Source organism: Falco peregrinus, chromosome 8 (genome assembly GCF_023634155.1).
Source record: "Falco peregrinus isolate bFalPer1 chromosome 8, bFalPer1.pri, whole genome shotgun sequence".
In the NCBI taxonomy this organism is placed as follows: domain Eukaryota; kingdom Metazoa; phylum Chordata; class Aves; order Falconiformes; family Falconidae; genus Falco; species Falco peregrinus.
The window spans coordinates 64,329,469-64,349,584 of record NC_073728.1 but is presented as its reverse complement, the minus strand read 5'-3'; the positions used below and the strand labels follow the sequence as shown (position 1 = coordinate 64,349,584).

The 20,116-nt window shown below is 40.5% G+C and overlaps 1 protein-coding gene across 3 annotated transcripts; it reads right to left on the bottom strand.

Moving 5' to 3' along the window:
- Positions 1–499: 499 nt before the first annotated feature.
- On the bottom strand, positions 500–17,975 carry HSPA4 (heat shock protein family A (Hsp70) member 4). Of its 3 annotated transcripts, none has more exons than XM_055812337.1 (19): positions 17,724–17,975; positions 13,629–13,686; positions 11,826–11,966; positions 11,010–11,132; positions 10,453–10,552; positions 9,913–10,046; positions 7,946–8,190; positions 7,486–7,562; positions 7,044–7,195; positions 5,944–6,050; positions 5,481–5,614; positions 4,833–5,014; positions 4,352–4,441; positions 3,701–3,853; positions 3,071–3,196; positions 2,004–2,111; positions 1,579–1,698; positions 1,018–1,179; positions 500–760 (listed from the first exon to the last, which is right to left on the bottom strand). In XM_055812337.1, the coding sequence occupies exons 1-19, from the start codon at positions 17,828–17,830 to the stop codon at positions 554–556; spliced, it is 2,526 nt and encodes an 841-aa protein (XP_055668312.1). In that variant the 5' UTR covers positions 17,831–17,975; the 3' UTR covers positions 500–553. The 3 variants fall into 3 exon arrangements, with proteins under 3 accessions (XP_055668312.1, XP_055668314.1, XP_055668313.1); XM_055812339.1 differs by lacking the exon at positions 17,724–17,975 and adding an exon at positions 17,512–17,636 and having other exon boundaries at positions 11,826–11,902; XM_055812338.1 differs by lacking the exons at positions 13,629–13,686; positions 17,724–17,975 and adding an exon at positions 12,759–12,979.
- Positions 17,976–20,116: the final 2,141 nt, after the last annotated feature.

Genomic DNA, 20,116 nt, shown 5'->3' with positions numbered 1-20,116 from the left:
ATTTAGACGAGTGAGCAGGGCCTAATGAGCTGGGCAGGAGCACTTCCCTGCCTCCACATGGTGAGCGCCAGGCAGCTGGTGCCCTCGGGGGCAGCCAGGGATATATAACCCCACTGCTCCCCCATCCCCCAACTTCCCAAAGCTCCTGCAACTACGAATCGGGTGCAAGTCAATTACTCTAGAACCAGGATGAGCAAAGGGCTGTGTCCCCCCATGTTCCCAGCAGCACCTTAGAGCAGCTGCTATAAGGAGGAAGGGCAGAGAGCCCTGCACCAAGGCACAGCCCTGCAGTGACCGGACAGAATCAGCTGGTGGCTGTTTCCACAGCTCTATCGGGAACACAAAAACTTTTAAATACAACAGCAACAGCCTGAGCTCATGTGACTGGGGCACTAGCTCCCTAGGCATTCTGACCTGATGCACTGACCAAAGCTCTCCAAGAGTTACGAGGAGCGCTGTGGTATTCACTTGCTTCAACCTGTATTTAGAACATACAAAGTTGACAACTTAAAGCTTTATTGTAGTTTGCAATAATATAAACAAGTGCTGAAATTCAGTCAATGTCCATTTCAGGAAGCTTCTTCTCTGTGGCTGTGGGGGCACTGGCAGCAGTGCCCTGGTCAGCAGCCTGGGACCCAGTGCTGGCTTCTCCCTGCCCTTCCACCGGGCCGTTGGGCTCTGCTGGCTTCTGTTCCTCCTTGGGGAGTTCAACTTTGGGTTTTGGTTTTCTGACTATGGGATTACAAATACTTGTCAATTCCTAGAAAACCACAGAAATAAAAAGAAAAAGCCTGTTAGAAATTTTTTATTTACCAGCAGTTGTACCTGAACCTCTTGCTCATGCTCACTTTTGACAGCACCAGGTGGATATTCAAGTCATGGCTGACGCTCCCCAAGACAAGTTTAAGAGATTAACACCCAACCACCATCTTTCTAACACAGACTGCTCAGCTCAGTTTCCCTCTGACCACAAATATAAGGATTCATGGAAACAGAGGATTATGTAGAAAGACTTACTTTAGTTTTAGCTTCTATGTCTTTAGCTTTTATAACTGGGTCCAAAGTAAGACTTCTCTTGTCTTGAAGATTAAGTTTATTGTTCATCCACTCCATAGCTTCATTTGCACTCTTCTCCACTTTAGCTACATCTGCTTCATCTAGATGGTCATATTGTTCATCCTGAAACAGCCAAATCAGTAGTAGCTGTGCAAGTATTTGTTTTGAACATGTAATCTGTGTGCTTACTTCTTCACACTTTTACCTTCAAAATACTAAAAAGACTATTTAGCCAGAAAGCTGTTCTGGTTAGCAAAGCAAGTAAAGCTGATCACCCACAGCTCTAATCTGAGAGGTGAAGTTCTGCTGCTGACATTTTCCCTCCATGAGGAAACCAACACCTGATTAGAAAGACCATCAAGTTCTCAAGCCAGCATCCACTTCTGAAAATACCATAAATATGGGAAACTCACAAGCTAGCCAGGAGGTTGTACCAGCTTTTTGTCTGGCAGAGCTTACTCAGAACTCAGAAGAGATCTGTACCACTTCCTTGCATTTGTCAGAAATTAAGTATGGAAATACCTTAGCTTTGAATGCAAGAACTGTTTTCATGTACTGTTGAATTTGCTTTCCCAAGTCATCAAATGCTTTTGGTCTTTCCTCCGATTCTTGAAATCTTGCCTGAATAGGTTGACCCAATGCCTAAACCAAAGCACAACAGGTATCAAAATCCATGCAGCAACACAGTAAGATTCTGCAAGATCAGACAGGAAACACCAACATTCCTGAGCTCCCGGGAACAGACAGGACTGAGTCTCCCTCAACCCTGTAACATTACAGGTCCCTTGGAGATCTGCTCCTTGTATACTTCGTAAGCAAACAAAGTAGCTACCAGTGCTTATCTCTGAATCAGCAGACCCATGGCAGCTTCTGTGTGAGGAAAGTTCTCCAAATTCAGTAGTTCTCTAGATTCAGTAAATTCCTATTGGAATGCCAGAACTACTTACCTTCAGCTCTGCCAACTTGTCAATGTAAATTTGCTTGGGTTGGTCTTCACCATCTTCATAAAGCCAGTTTTCTGTATCTTCCAGCTTCAGTGTGAAACTATTCCGATCCTGAAGTAATCCACACAAAATAGATCGGTGAGGATTCTATTAGATGGCAGACAGTATGAAGTATTTGGAACCTTTCTGGAAGGGTTACATTTTTAGAGCGTAAAGAACTGTCTGAAACTATCCTATTCAAGTGAAAAATAGTAAGTAAAATTCTTCAGTTTGGCTTTGTGGTGGAGAGCAGGCCAGAGGAAGCACCATCCACAACACCCACTGTTCACATCAATACTGCCGCATAAAAGCCTGTCTTCCCCCCTTCACATTTTCATCATCACTGTACGAGCAAGTCACTGAAAAGAGGAAACTCTTCAAAGGTGTCATGAATCTCACTTAACTTTCTCCAGTTTTAGCTCCAATATGGGTATCTAGGCTCTGCAGACACCCTGCTGGCAAGGCTCCTGCTATAATCTTTGAGTGATTCACCCGATTAGTGCAGTCGCCTAGCTTAGAATTCTATTAATTATACACCAAGTTCCTTCAGTACAACAGGGAGAGCTAATTAATAATATCAAGAAATTTTTAGGCAACCTGTTCAGATGCAAGTGCCCAGATTTAGTCAGACTAATCCCACCTATTATGTTCCTAGCTATGGTGGTTTGGTTTTTTTTTGTAATCTTAAACTGTCACTAAATACTGACAAAGGGTCCAAATAGAATAGGTTGCCTTGAAACAATTGTGCAAGTGTTCCTACTCTGTTTCAGTCTGCAAACACATGCTCTGATAATATCTTTATTGCTGCAACTGTTTTGGAAAAGAGCACCCAAAATATCCTGGGTACCACCTGCTTGTACTTGGGCCACATTTAGGTTATCTTCATAGCCAGAAAGCTTAAAAGCTATTTCTCCAAACAAAGTCTGAAAATAGTTTAATAACTTCAGACTTTTATTGGATACTGTGTTTTAGACTATAACTGTTCATTGTAACAAAATGTATTAGAGTACAAACAAGCTAGTAATACTTACATCTTCACTAACAAATTTCTCATAAATACCACAGAGTTTGTCTCTCATATCATACACATATTCTTCCACTGCATTCTTGGCATCATTCCTCTCTTTCTCAAGCTTGTCCTGCATTATCATTTTACCCTGTAAACAAGTTGTAAAATTAGTTAACTAATGAGTTAAATAATTAACATTTATTACCAGGATACCTTGTTAGCAAAAGCGTAAGTTTGACATACTGTGATTTACAGAACTGTTTTAAACAAAGCACATACACAAAAACTAAATTTCAGTTTTGGTGGGATATCCAGCACAGTATGGAACAATCTTGCTCTGGTTGAGCAACCTTCACCCTGATGGTAGCAGCCAAGTATCTTGGAACTGCAGGTGATTTTGGAGATGACCACCCTGTGACCTAGCTTTCCTGCAGAACACCTCTTTAGTAAGAGTTATGGCATTCACTTTACAGGAAAAATGTATTTTGGCTCCATGAGGCACTGTTGTTCACCTCAAAAACAGACAACAAACCAACCACCCATGCAACTGGTGTGTTTTTCCCCCTTGATCACCATTAACCATGTTTAATGAACAGCAAAGTTTCTGGAGCCCAGCTAATAGAATTTTTAGCTTTGGCAAGTAAGAGTTTACCTCATTCTCAATGAATAAGTTCAGCATGTCTTTCCCTATCTGCCACACCAACTGATTCTCAATGGGAAGGTCCACCGTAGTAGTCTTTACTTTTGCCTTCTTGGCTTGAGGTGGTTGATCCACTTTCTTGTCTTTTGAGTCAGCCTGAGAAGTCTGAATTGAAGGAATACATCTGAAGTAAAAAACTGCATCAAAGTTGAATATTCAAGACTTACAATGGAAAAAGTGTTACTGAGTTAGTACACCTCAACATCAGAGCTACATACTACCCTGGCATTCTGACACTTCAGCTGCTGAAATCAGAGACAATTAGCACAGCTACTGACCCTTTCAGGGCACACTGACTACATTCACAGGGCAATGGTGCTTGCAGTAGAACACTATTCTAGTAAGTTACTGAGAACTGAATGATTATTTCTTTTACGAACAGGAGAGTTCACCCGTTTTATCAGTACATGCCACTTCACAGGTCTGCAATTATCCATGCCACTCATGTACTTCTACAGCTCTAACTGCTAGACTACAAATATATGCAAATAGAAGTTTAGCTTCCAGAGCTACAAAGGTATCAAATATGCTCACACACTACATGTGCTCATAAGTCTTCCAGAAGTATCCTGTAAGGAAACAGAAGTCTGAAATGTTTGTTACCTCCATTTCTTCAGATTCTGCCTTATTTTCAGGCTGGGCCTGCTGTTGTTCTTCAGTCTTTTGTTGCTCTTCCTGGTCTACCTGCATCTTCTGAAATTCATAAAGAGATCCAATTTGACATATTAGAAGACTCGTACAACAATGATTGCTTCCATTCCTAGGCTGATCACTTACACCTAATGCTCTTTGGGCAAAATAAACAGAATGAAAACTGAAGTAGAGCCTCAAGGCAGAAATTATAAGCTTCTAGGCTTATAGGCAAGCAACAGCTCCATGGTTAAGAATTTCATCTATACCTCACAGTCCTGGTTTCAAGAGTTCTGTCATTGCTGTAACATACTTAAATTAGTGCTTAATCACACCTTGATAATTAGTTGCTGGACAGGTCTACTAAATCCTTATACAAGTCTTAGAACCTTCCCAGACCCTGGGCAATTGTGCTTCAGTTTTCTAAGTAACTAGGAGCAACAAAATTTATTACCTCCTCCTCTTTTGCATGCTGATCCGTCTCCATAGGCTCTTCACTCTCATCAGATTTATGAACCTCCACTAAAGATGCACTTGAAACACTGAAGATACCATGGATGTTTACTCTGACTTTGACTTTCACTTTTGAACTGGATCCATCTGTTTGAGGAGTGACTTTCTGAACCAAGAAGTGAGCTAAGCAAAACCAGAGAAAAAACCCATACCATTTGATTAACTTAATCACTAGATGTAAAGTAAAACCTAACTGTTTCTGACAATGGATCACTGCCACGTGCTCAGAGGATTGTCAAATCCTACTGAAGTCAAACAATTCAATTCTTTACTCAGCAATGCTAGGATACGTGGCTACTAGAAATTCTCTACAGTACACTGTAAAAGCTAGTGCTACTTGTATCAAAGCAAGAGACTGCACAAATCTCAGTATGCCCCTTTCACATTTGTTCCAGCATTAGGATGCTCTTTATTTAACCTACTTGTCCATAAAATTTGTTACTCATTTTACTGTGGATCCCTGAATTTGGAAACCTATCTCTACAGCACTGGCAGTAGGTTGCCCTTTCCAGGCTATGCAGACAGCAGAAAGTACCAAACATGTATAAGACACTATTAACAAAGCTTAAAGCTATAGAATGGTCTTAACCTATAGCAGGATCTGGGTAAGGCAGCTCCTTGGGAGAACTGTAGTATGCCTCAAGAGTAAAAGGTTCCTTTCTGTAGAATGTGAGGACCTTAGAAAATGGAGCAGCATGGTTCTTGGGAAAGACCTCACAGTCACTGCAAGAGAAGACAGCATTTATTCACTATGTGGAATAATGAATCCAATGAAGTTAATAAAAATTTTTAGATACTCATATCTTAAGGAAAAGCTTTTTGAAGAAGTGGTAAAAGCCTAACATTTTAGGTTAAAGTAAGACCAACAGCCACACAGGAAGTGCTAAACTGCCACTCAATACTTTTTTCGAAAGTTAGTGACAGTAGAAAACAAAACAAAGTATCAAAATTTGATTTTTTAAACAGGCACTGTTCTAAAAGCATTATTTACTCTAGTTGACATCACTTAGTTTTAGGATGTGTGTAATCATACAAGAAGATTGAGCTTTTACCTTAACCCTTCTTCTGCTGGTGAATTCCAACGTAAAGAAATAGAATATGGTATCAAATCCGTGATAGAAAATTCTCTCACTTTGAAAGCCGGGGATAAAATAGCACACTGAAAGAGCACAAAAACCGTATTACAAACATTCAAGCTTCAGGTGAATAGCAGTTTAATTCAGCAAGCAGCTATTTATGCTGCTTAATATGTAGATTTACTCTAGGTTAAGAGAGACTAATACTGATAGATGTGGGATCTGCATAATAGGCACTGGAAGCTTGTATATACCCTTCCTTGTCAGGGAGCTGTTACACAGTCTGTTCACTCTGAAAATGGAAATACACAACGTTTAGAGTCATCATGGTGTTTGGTTTGCCAGGGTTAGGCTACCAAATTTTTAGTGCCAACATAAGAAGTCAGAAAATTAAATTTACTTTTTAGAGTGACAGTAATACCAGGCTTTTTGCCTACTGTAACACAAAATTATCTTTAAGCATATTCCAACAGCTAGTTCATACCATTGATGGAACGGAGCTGTAAGCACACATTAAACATTTGAAGAGAGAAATGAGGTGATCAGGGCAAAATGAAGGTACATTTAATAGGTGGTAGCACTAGTAAAATACTTAACTACTGCTTAAGCTATTTAACAGTGATTGACTCCAGCTCAGGGAAAAGGTTTCCATCAGCAAGAACAGCTTTCACTTCCATCTACATTAAGCAATTGCCATATCACAAGTTGACAGTGCTGTAAGAAACCATACACCACAAAAACCCCAAAACACTCCAGTTTCTGCATGTTTAACCTAGGCCCCCAAAGGAGCCTAGAAGAGAAAACATGAGAGCTTTATCAAACTCCCAGTTTCCAGCCACAACAGAAGCAGTGTACACGTTTCATCAAGCTACACTGATCCACCGATTTGGCTTAGAACAGCACAAAGGAATCACCTGAGCTGCTATTCTCATTCTTCCAACCACTTTCCAAAAGCTTATCTGAATGCATTCTATGATACACATTAAGTATCTTTCATGTTACATGTGGACTCTGGCTCAAATATTTATGGATTTCAGTAAAAATACTCACAGCTAAAACAAACAGCACTTTTTTACCTGCAGTGCACAACCTCGTGCAACAGCCTCATCCGCATTCAAAGTTGTACTGACTTCTTTGCCAAAAAATTTACTGATCTTCTCTTTTACAGCAGGGATTCTTGTGGTACCACCGACTATTTCTACTGCATAAATATCTTCCTTCTTTAACTCTAGAAGGGAGTCAGACAGGTTTTACAGATTAAGTGTTTCTACATTTTTTTAATATCCTGACATCATAAACTAAAAGTTTTATGGAACAAGCTTAGAATAATGGTTGGTCTGTAAGTTTCTAAGCAGTAAGAATTTCAGATCTTAGCTTGTGCAAGAAGTTTTAGAAAGCCTGTAACTGCTAAGCAAGAAATTGTTCGCTATGCTAAAACCATCTGTCCAGGTTCTGTCAACACCCAAAGGAAGCCTGTCTCCTTTCTGTATGCAGAATAGAGAATGCGCATACACTTACTGGCTTGCTCCAGCACACTGCGAAGGGGTGGTTCTACTCTTGCAAGGAGTCCATCACACATCTCTAAAAATTTGCTTCTGTTGGAAGAAGCCATAAACAGAGCTGCAGTATACCATAAGCAAGTTAATACTGCAAATACAACAGGATGCCAAAATTGAAAAAAACGCCATTTTAACTACATACTGCAGTGTTTTCTGCCCCCAGTCCTAGTTTTATATTTATTTAGCACATTCTCCCAGACAAACTTGTTTTTAGTAATCTAGATGCAACATCCACAGCCCTGCTCTTAACTCAAGGCCACTGACCAGTTTCTAAACATCATTTTGATAAGCACCTCTGCATGTTAGGACTGGAGGGAAGTATAAAGTGCCAGTTCTTACACCTCCTAAGTTTCTTTCTTGACCAAAGCAACCTGAACAAAGGGCACTAAAGCTTACATTTGAAAAAGTATAAGCGTTACCTGTTCATTGTTCCAGAGACATCTATGTCATTCATGAAGCATTCTATGTTCATCGGGAGATCAGAGGCATTGGCACTCATCAGTTTTTTCAGTTTTTCACATTCCTGGTATAGCCTCAACAACGCACGAATCTTTGACTTTATATCTAGTTTGTATTTCTTCCCAAATTCTTCACAAAAGTATTCAACTAACATCTCATCAAACTTCCTGCCTCCAAGTGTTGTATCAAATGATGTAGCAAGAACCTTAAAAAAAATTTAACTCTTCAGTAATAGTGCAATTTGTTATTATCTCAGCAAAACCAATGAGAACTTAATGTCAAAGCATTTGTTTCACATGCAGCCCAACTTTAAATCAAAGTACGTATTCCAACATTACTATGGAGGAAGACTTATACTAATGTAACCGTAACAGAAAGAAACCCATTACAGCTCACTTTTATTCTGCCTCTGCCATCACCAGTGATAAGCCTCACCTAGAAGCCTAATTTATCCCAAACAACAAGCCTATGTCCTATACTCATCTTTCACATTTCATGCACACTGCTGGCAACAATTAAGCTATTCTTCTATTTCAGGGCAATTCAAGTAGCAATTGCATTACTAAAACCTGATAGTTTATGTGGATCACAACTTCAGTAATAGCTGTACACATCTTAAGAGATGCTTTATTTTTAAAGCCTAAAATTTCCTCCTCCAGGAGGAGGAAAACAAACCCAAGAACACACACATCTGCCATCTCAAATGCTAAAAAGCAGCCTTAGGCACCCAGCCGTCCTTCAGTGAGGTGACAACTTTCAAAAGAAATTTAGAAAGATTGTGTTAAGCCTTGCCCTATTTGCTTAGTAATTTGTACTCTTAAGCAGACCATCAGAGTTTCCAAATTCTGCTTAGCCACTGTCAGTTTGAATCATATCCCAGTTTTAATATTTGATGCCTCACAAGGCTAGAGCATGCCTACACCAAGCTAAAAATAAAACATTAAGAGATTGTTAGTAACTTTTGCAAATAGGTGCTTAGTTCTGATGAAGGAATTATCTGCAAAGAACATCTGTAGCCCATCCACCTCAGCTGATTTACTCCTTAAACATCTATTCCTAAAAAAAATTTACAGTTCACAAGAAATCATTCTGTTGCAGGATTTCAGTACAGTATCACATTATTCTCAATGCACCTTAAGACTAGATTTGGTCTCTACACAGTTTTAGCTGCCTTGCCATCCAGCTCTCCATTCTATACTCAAAAGCATCCCTGCCATACTTCTATGGTTTCAAAGTTTAAATGACAAATCCGAGAGGAACATGATGTAGGTTGTTTCCTCACAGGATGGAAACAGAACCACAACAAAACTAACATTTTCAGCTTTCTCCTCATTTCACTACCTCAACCTTTAAAGTTTGTGTTTCTCTAGCTGATTAAGAGAAAGTTACTGGAACTGCAGAAGTCCAGATTGTCATCACAAAAAAAGCCAACTAAGAAATGCTACTATTTGCTGGAAAACAATAATACTTTGGCAACTTACACTTAGAAGTAGACTAACTCACTTTACTTCATTTGCAGCTTAAAGTAACTAAGAATGTTTTTACTACATGAGCACCATGAGTGTTAAAAAAAGTCACTTACACCATTCTAGGAATTCCTAGTTTAATGCTAGATCTCATTACTGAGCTGAGTATTTTTGAAAGCAGCATTCAGTGAGATAATTTCCAAATAAACAATTGAATCCAGTTTTTTTATTCTTTGCTAAAGTCTGCTGATTAAGGCATATTTGCTTCCTCCACATACTACTCAAAAGCTCTCTAGTTCCCTGCCCTACTTAACTCCAGACAAAGTGCTGTTTTAAGACTATGAATTGAGCTGTCTGGACACACTTGTGTCAAGACAGGCAAGCCTGCCTGTCACCATCCATGTAGGCACTGATGAATGTTTCTACTGGTAATTAAAATGGATGCATAACAGACTGTTTACTTTCAGTTTTCCTTTGTTGAATGCACAAACAGAAACTTGATATGCAGAATGCCCCATATCCACAAAAACAACATTCCGTGGCTTCTCTTCCAAGGCAGGCAGGTCTTGCTTATAGATTCCATATGCTAGGGCAACTACACAGAAACAAGTTGAAGAGTATAATTAGGACATTGTTTTGTAATTCCTTAAAAAATAAATGGTACATCAGCAAACAGCATTAGCATTTCATCTTATTTTTCAAGCTACAGAAATCAGTAGCTCATTAAATGAAATTCCCAATGCCAAAGGAACATGAAAGAACACAATGCAGCTAGTAGGAAGGGCTACGCTGCTTAAAAACAGATATTCAAGAAATATCTTTATGCCTCTAAAGCAATGAAAAAACAGACCAGAGATTAAGAAGCTTTACAATCAACTAATCAATTTTCAATTTACAAAACCAGCAGTAATTCCAGAGGGGCATGGATCACTGACAGATTAAAAGCCCTTTTAGCTAATAAACCCACAACATTAAGTGAGGGAGAGATAGTAAGGCATTACCTGCAGTTGTTTCATTTATCAGTCTCAGACAGTTGAGACCAGCGATCTGTGTAGCATCCATCACAGATCTTCTTTCCGCATCTGTGTAGAAAGAAGGAACCTGCAAGAAGATTAGACAGCTAATAATAGCATTTAGAAGAGTAATCTTTAGCTAATAGTTACAAGTGTGTATAGAGAGCCAGTATAGAGTCCAGCTGATGTACCCTTCAGATTTAGTGTTAGTTTCAGTTGCAACAGAATAAGCACAGAAGACATTACATGAGGACAAAGTTATTTTGTGAATCTTTTTCCATTCTGTCCTGCAAGCCACTCATTTTAGGAGTAAAGAACCAGAAAGAGGTATAAAATATTATTTATGCTTCTCATTAGCAGCAATTTAAGACATTTTACCATTAATGAAGCAAGTCCAGTTTTGAAGAAAAAACATGTGAATAAGATCCAGTTTTAAACAGGGCAGACAAATACCTGAAATTCAGGTTTCACAGGCAATTTAATACTGCAGTCATCTCAGTTTAAGATACTAATCAAATACGTAAAACTTACTATCACATACTTACAGAAACAACACAGTCAACTACAGGCTTCTTAAGTGCATTCTCAGCAGTCTCTTTTAGTTTGGTAAGAAGCATTCCTGTCACCTGTTCAATAGTAAAGTTTCTTTCTTCTCCCATATACATGGCCTTCAAATAAAAATTGTGCACACATTACACTACAGCAAAAACCATGTTCTACAAACACAAGAAACAGATGCAAGGAACTGTTTTTACTAAGAGCAAGCTTAAGTAGTAATGCAGCTCTATACAACCTTCTCTTCAATAGCCTAGCTTGTGCAGATCAGTTTAGAAGATAAACACTGGAATGCACATGTAAATTCACATACACAGATTTTGGTTTTTTTCTTTTAATCACAACTGCTAGAAAATGCCTAGGATGCCTTTTCCCCTACTGTTTTGGAGTATAATAATGTTATGGCTAAAATCCTAATCAGAAGTTCAGCCACTGTTGAAAAAACCCAAATCTTTAACCACATCACCTGAAATACTAATCTGACTCCTTACACACCCTTGTAGCATCTGGACAGCAGCTAAGTATGTATACTGGTCAAGCAGCTTGCCTTCCAAATTCACCATAGGAAGAAAGTACTGCTAAAGCAGTTCATGTGGGACCAGCTCTGCAAGGCAGAGAAACTAACTAAAAAAAAAAGTCTCACCTAATACCTGGTGAGACTACCTGCATCATTAGCCTTTTATTCCTTATTTAAGGCTTTTCATCCACAAGGGTACACAAACTACATCAAGCAGATTCAAAAGAAAGACAGAAGGAAACTGATAAAGTTTCCTCCTCTGGCTCTTTGTCAAGTATGCCAGGCTTACCTTGATGCCAGTTGAGCCTGCTGGCAGCTGGACAAGTTCATACGCAAGGCTTGCTTTTTCAGCTTGAACAAAGGGATCTGAGAATGCACGACCATGAAATCTTTTAAAACTTTGTACTGTATTCTTTGCATTTGAAATAACCTAAAGGAAAAGAAATCTTTAATACAATATGTCAGGGAACATTTGAATTTCAAACAGAAAACAGAGCTTTGTTATCATGCTTCTTTCACCATAATATTTTTGTCAGTTGTATCTTAATGATATCAAGGTAGTTGCTAGAAGGCCGCCTCCCTCTGACTGCTCAGGTAACCTACAGGAATTTTAGACTTAAAATAAAATGTATGCTAGAAAGCAGAGCCAAGATTCTATCAAGAATTTTTTAACACACCACTCAGTTTCATAGTTTATGTGTAGGAAACACTTTACAAGTGTTAGCAAAGCATCTTTCTCCATTCATCTGTTTCCTACCATCCTACCTTTCTATTGTGCTGCAGCCAGTAATTTTGCAAACAACAAGCATATTGATGTAAGCTCCAGTTCAGGTGCATCACATGCATGTGACAGTCAACATATTCTCACAAAACAGCTCAATGACCTTCATCATGAAGTTTTAAAGAGTCAAGAGGGCCTCAAGACTATACTGTCAACTTGATTCAACTGACAAAAGGTGTATTATCTTTTATTAATAGCAGAGATCAGTGCAAACAGAGGTGAAAAATAATTATAGATTGTTTTCATGTAGTGCAAGTAAACTTTTTAAATTCTTTCCTTTACATTACAGCAATACACATCCTGAAAAAAACTGCAGGAGTTGACAAAGCACACAAGCACTGTACCACATAACATTTACCTGTGATTCAGTTTCAGTCAAGTCTCTATTTCCTAAGTAACCTGGTTTTGATTTTCTGTAGGTTTAGTTTCTGCAGGACGTACCTCATCTCTACTGGATCTCTGTATCAATGAATTTCTTTAACTAAGCAGACACTCAATTCCAGAAAAAACATCTGTATTTAGTTCTAGTACAGTTGTTCTGTTCTTGAATAACATGGTTGTGTCCAGTCATTTTTGTATTCTAGATAATGAATCTTCACACATCTCTAGGTATTTTAGGCTAAGAAAAACCAAGTGTTTGAATAGTCACTTCCTGTAGAGGACTTCAAAAAAAGATAATGTTTTATAGGGGTTTCACAGCAACACAAGATACAATACAGCAGGACCCAAATGTCATAAGCCAGACAAGTCAGCTTAACTTCTTCTCAGTCCTTAAATCATATTTATCTACCTACACCACGAGAAACTTAAGAGTATGAGCAAGAATGCTCAAGATATTTAGGTTGCAATACAATAACAAAGAGTCAAGAAAGCTACACATACTTTACATTCAAGTGTGTCCCCTTCCAGCCAAAACTATGCACTTAATGGAATTCTACAGAATGTAGTCACATAATTAAAAGCTATCGTAACACACACAAACTGGAACAAGCTAAGGTAGGGTGAAACACTACTGCTTAGCTTTAGAACTTACATTTGCAACCAAAAAAAGAAATCCTGATAATACTGATTTTTTTTAAGAGGTGGGGGTTTTGTACATTTCACTATGTACAATAACCAACCCTTAGATTCCTATCCAAGATGACAAAGCAGCATTACATGCTGAACAGCTGAATTCAGCTCAGCTGTTCGTTACAGTTACAGAGACACTAGGACACCAGGTCAGAGACATTTGTAATCTTCAGTGATAAATACATTCACTAATCTGATTCTTGACTACTGCAGTTGCTTTTACCCAAACTATACACTCACCTGGCTTTTAGCTGCAGCACCAATTGAGCGATTCTTGGGTCCAAAGGCTATACATGATCTGTAATAACAAGAAAGATGGCCAGTTAAGTGATTGCTAGAACTGCACTGCATCTCTTTCTTAAGAAGTGTTGATAATAATCAGACTAGAGATTCTTAATGGACCAAATACTGTTTAAAGTAAGTTGGTCCCTCACTGCAACATGTGCACGGAACATTCTGTGAATTCTGGAAAGAAAAAAGCACTAAGTTCAATTAGAACAGCAATGCTCCTCACTGCAAGATAGCACCAAACCCAAGCTTACTCATGCTACTTCAAGCTTTACAGCTATGCAATAATTGGGTAGAGTCCCTTTATCTCAGTAATTACCCATAAATCTAAGCCACTCAAAGCTGTTTGCTAATCATACAGGAAATCTGCAACTGTTCAGAAGAAATACATGAGTTAAATCAGATATTAAGAAAAACCTTCCTACACATCTATACCAAATGTAACTAAGCTTCCAGCTTTGCAAACCCCTTCAAGAGCAGGAAGAAAACCTGCACAGAAAGATTGGTGTTTATGAGTTTCGTCTGTACTCACTGAAATAATGTAGATAACAGGGGAAAAAAAAAAATCATACTTTACTTCAAACTACTTTGTGACAGCCTGTAGCTCTGGAAGAGACAAAGAAAATCCCTCCTTTTTGGAAAAATTCATAGTCCTGTTAAGCCTTTTGATTTAGATATCTAACAAAATTAAATCCAGCCCCCTAATCCAAGTTCCTCATACCATTGAGGTGAACTTACTGGGGGAAAAAAAATGCTATTAGTCAAGCAGATCTTTACCGTTCATACAACATATTAACAGCACAATTAAGCTACCCTCTATGCAGCAGGTCAAGAATTTGCTTTACAGCAGGATTATGCCTTAAGAAACAAATTCCAGCTCAGTCTGAGGTTTAGAATTGGTATTCCAAACAGAAATTGTCAAAATCAGAACTGAAGACTAACTAGTGATATAATTGCACTGGTTTCATATCTTCTTCCAATTTATTAATAACTTAAATTAAAGAAGGCCCACCCTAAAGCCTATGCTGCAAAAGAATTAACAGATTCATTCAGAAATGTTATTTGAAACAATTATTCAAGGATCACTTCACAAGAAGTGAGGAAGTTCTATGCTAAGTAGACCCTAAGGCCCATACTAAGGGAACAGGAGCTGCGGAGCATACAGCTAAAAAAATATCTAACAGGCCCTGAACAGAAAGGTAGTTATTAATTCCTTCCTGTAGACCAGGGTAAATTAAGACAAACATAAATTGTTGCTTTTCTCCTGGACAAAAAAAAATTCCATCTGCTTCACTGCTAAATTCACAAGCCATCAGCCCCCATTCACCACAAATCCACTAATTTAGATTATAGATTTCTTTAAGCCTGCCAGACTAAAACCTCAAGGTAGAAGCCCCCCCTCCACAAAAGGAGATATACAGTAATCAAACATACAGGCTTCCATATGATATACAGAGAATAAAACCCTTAAGCACATACATTATTCTTAAATATGCTTGGCTTTATGAACAGGCAAGTGTCTCTGGGGAGCTGCAGCTAGACAGGTGGGATGTTTTTACTTGGCCCTAGTCCTTCCCATTCTGTCCACCCCAACCCTTGTCCAGAGTTGACCCTGGCTCCTAACAGCGTTGGGGAGCCACAGAGGGACACAGCACAGAGGTAAGTTAAACTGAAGAGAGGGGTAAGGAAGAACTTTCAGCCAGTCTCATTCCCCAAATCAGTTCACCACAGCTAACTCATTAAAGACAAGTTATACTATTACATGGTTTACTGGAAGTTGAGTAACTAACCATAGCATTTTAAGTAGAAACAATCACAGTGAAGGTCATCAGAGGTCTAATGGAGCAGCTTAAGCAGAGCTATGAGCTCTGTTAACACACCTGCAGGCACTACTTCACCCCAACCCTCACACCTGATATCACCTTCTCCGAGGACCTTCCCTGTCACACTTCCTCTACACTGAGGGTCTGCACCAGCTTCCAAAGATCAGTTACACCTCTTTAACTTAAGTCCCTTCATCTCTAGGGAGATAATGAAACTACCTTACATTTTTTACTACCTTTCTCTCTACCACTTTCCTACTTTAAGAATTATCATATTCAAAGACAAACATTTTTGCACTGCTTTTGGAGATACAAATTCAAGTTTTACAGGATTCTGGAAGAATTCATGTAGCATTATAGAAGTTCAGTGACAGCATCATCTGTGCTACTGAACTAAGTACAATACATTCACAGTATTGTTTACCAATACAAATGATTATAATAAGATGTATCTGCTAATCCTTCCCAAAACTTGTATGTCATAGAAAACAGTTTTTAACCCTGACCATAGGCAGAGTCCTAAGGCAACCCATCACAACACCTTACACAACTTTCCCCACAGGTCACTGTAAAGAAATGCTAAGTACTGCTTTCCTGAACGAGGCTTTCTGTTTAGAGATAGCCACTTAATTGTTAAGGATTTATTTTAATATTACAGAATGTTTTTCTGCATTCCCTCAGAACAGTACTTGAGGATTAAAGTCCTGTGAAAAGCTATCATTTTCAATATGCTAATATTTTCCAATTTCACTTCAGCCTTTCATAACTGAATTATTTTCTGAAAGATGCATTGGGTCAGATACTTTGTATAGCTCATCTCCTTCAATGAGTGCTATTTGTGTTCATATCTCAAATATACATAAGCATAACTCCAGCTTCCTGAGGGCCAGATACCTAGAACTATTAGAAGACTGCTAGAAATTTTAAAAAAATAGCTTCTTAGTACATGTCATCTTTAAAACTTCCATATTATTAGGAATACTTATGAAACTAGTCCTTACTCTATCACAGGTACCAAATAAAGTTTCCTTCTCTGTTTATTCATTGCTTAGTGACAGTAACAGGCACAGAGCTAAAGTAGTGTTTAATGAGGAGCAAGGTCATTTTATGGCTCCAGTGTTTATAAACAGATGTAAGAGATCTAAAAAAACCCCAAGCAACTACAAAACAAGAAAAACCCCAAAGACAACGCAATTATCTCACAAGACTGCCATTTACTTCAGTATCTGCTTAAAAATAAAGAGAAGATATTGAAACACTTTAATACAGCTTTCCGAGCAGTTCCCTTTCAGATCTGATGCACTGGAAGTTCCTTTTGCACCTTTATTTTGCAACTCATTCTTAGAAGAATTTTATCCCAGTTCTCCCTCTCCTTCTTAGCAAGTTTCTTGATAGAAATAGGTAGTGCACACTGTATTGAAAAATGTGTTGGGAGCCCTATTTATGTAAGCAGAGTTAAAATATACTACACAGGTTGTAAAGTATAACGTGTTTGAAGACCAAGTTCACCAGCAAACTGCACTACTGGTCAGTCCCCTTCGCAGGGAAACAGATGCCTGACACTGTATATCCATTCACATTCTGCTTCCCTATCCCCTCCTCAACTCAGTGCCTAGTTTCAAGCGAGGGTTTAAAAGACCGGTTACGCCAAGCAAGTGCAATTACTTTTTTTTTTTTTGAGAAGCCCTGTCGAACAAAGAGACACACAGGCTGAAGGGAAGGCTGCTAAGAAGCTTTTCCAAGCTCGGACCCAGCGGCAGGCCAAGGCGCTCGCCCAGAGCCACTCGCAGCTCGCCGCCCCAGCCCAGCGGCACGGGGGGCAGGGCCCCGCCTGCAGAGCGGACAGGCATGCCGCCGGGAGCGCCCAGCACAGAAACCACGGCTCTTCGGTCCGGCACCAGAGACTGGACTGCTTTCCGTCCTATTCGCGACGCCCATCCCCTGGATGGTCACACAGCCCTGCCCCAGGGGGGCAAACTGATCACACTACACGGAAAGGCGCGGAGGCTCACCCGGCCGCCTCTCCCCGTTCGCCTCATGACATCGTTTCTTTCTCTCAGCACTCCGGAGGCCGTTCGGCCCGGCCCGCTCCCTTCCCGATAGCGTGCCGCCGCAGCAGGCCCGTGCCCCGCGGGCGCCTCCCCTCAGCGGGAGGCTGCCGCCTCAGCCCCGCACCTCAGCCAACGGCGGAAAAGCGGCGCGGCCCGCCCCAAGCCCCACTCACGGCGTACTGCGGTCGCTATACTCGTTAGCGACGGTCTCGATGCCGCCAGCGCGCGCCACGGCCACATAGCAGCTCTGGAAACCCAAATCGATGCCCACCACCGACATGGCTACAGGAAGCGAAAGGACTGAGACGCCTGAGGAGCGGCGGCTCGGCCCGTTTAAATGCGCGGCGGCGGGCGCTGCCTCCTCGGGGCGGGGGGACTTCTCGAAAGATCCCGTCGCGCCGCTGCCGAGCGGAGCGCTTAAAGGAGGGGAGCGAGCTCTCGCGAGACTGCGCTCAGGCGCTAGGGCGCAGGCGCGGGAGCGCGCCCGGGGCGGGGCTAGCGGCGGTCACGCCCCTCCGCGGCGGCGGGGCGGGCGTCTCGGCCTCCCCACTCGGCTTCTGTGGGTTGTTTTACTCGCATAGTCTTCTAAGAATTGGAGAAAAATGCGACAAAGTCAGAACTTGGCAGCACTGTAAAGGGCTGCGTGTTATTTCCTTTTGCGGATGAGGCTTTAAGGAGGCGGCCGTGGCTCTCGGCACAAACAGAAAGGCCGTTTTATTTAAACTATTTGTTTTTCCCTGTGGTGTAATGACCTGATTATAACACACCAGGCCTGAAGGAAAACAGATTTTATTTTTTATTATTTTTTAAAGTTACAATTTCTGGAAACAGATTTAGCAGAGAAGGACCTAAAAATAAATAAATTACAATTTCTGGAAACACAGGTTTTGCAGAAAAAGACCTAAAAGAAAAAAAAATGACAATTTCTGGAAACAGGTTTTGCAGAAAAGGACCTTGGTGTCCCCCGAGGGGTTCTGGTTTGCTGTTAGGACTTCGTCATTTTGTGTCATCCCCATTCAGGAGGACCACACAGGTGATTCTGCCTTGACCCTCCCAAAATTTCAGTGAAATCTCTGCCACCCTTCTCTTATTTTAACAACCTCATGTACTAAAAAAACAAGTGGAACCCTTGTGCGAGTGGAACCCTTGTCGACATGTCACAGCCCGCTGAAGGGTGTCCTGGTCGCACTGGCACAGCACCCACGCGTTGGGCACCGGTCCCCTTCTACAGCAATGATCAGGTAAACTCTCATTTTCTACCTAGACCTCCTCTGCAACACCAAGCAGAAGGTGCAGGGATATAAACACCACATTGAAGTAATTAGTTTTCATCAAACCATTGTTTGATGCCATGTGGGAATTCGCAGGTAAAACATGGGAGACCTCCACGGTTCAGATGTGGCCAGGCCAAGTGGCTGGAGCCATGTTCTGTTGGGTTCTGAGTTGCAGAAGAAAACCCAGCGCTGCATTAGAGGTTTCATACTTGGAGAACATGGTTAAAAGACAGTTTCGTCCCAGCTATGCCACCAATAAAATTTAGCATACAATTGCTTTATATCCAGTAGGGTTTGTAGGACAGTTGGTCTCTAATCAACATGTAAAATTTAATATTTTAATTAAACTATTAATATTAATTAATTTCATATTAATAGTTTAATGAATTATTATTATATCTAATCTTCAGGGATTGGGCTGCTATCCTTATAGTCTGTATTTTTATAGCTCAATCATGTTTTCCAGGGCAGCATTTGGCCACCAAGCACTTTGTGAATGTGCTGGAGAAAAGTCCTCTTTAGGGATCAGGAATCCCTAAAAAGCTAAAATTTAAATAAATAAATAAATACATAAATATAATAACACTCCCTGAAAGTTCCAGCAGGTTCCATAGTCCCAGTGGTGGTAGGAGCGGGTTGAGGTCAGAGAGGGCGATGGAGCCCCTGCCCTGCTGGGACCCCAGCAGCCACCCTGCTCCTGCCAGCAGTGAGGAGGTGTGGGAGAGTTCTGCTGAGGGGAGCGTTCTGGGAAGAAAGCCCAAGGGATTGGCGGATTCATCCTAACACAAACTGAATTCGGATACTTATCTTAACATTCATGGATTTTGTGAAATGTAGTGCTTGGGAATGCTTTTAATACTGAGATAAAACATGCCTAAAATACAGCACTGTGTTACAATCAGTACGTTTCCAAATTCCCAGCTCTATATTTACATCACTCCTCCTTGTTCTAGTGATACAGAAAACACATGGCAGAGAAATTCAATATGTAAAGCAGGAAGGACGTTTGCCCCAGAGGGTGTTGAGCAGCCCCAGCCCTGCGCGTTTGCAATTCCTGGCAGCTTGCTGAGTGACGCTGCTCTGGCAGCTGTCAGTGGGCTGGGAATTGCATCACGGTGCTAATGACAGAATAATAATGAAGTGTTTAACCTCAGACGTCCTTGAGTGTAGAGTGAGGTGCCAAGGAACAAAACCAGCCTGCTGCTCTGCGCACATAATATTGTACAACACATACCCACAACACAATGAATGGCAAGAAAGAACATCACCCGGTTTCCTCATTTTTTGTTGTT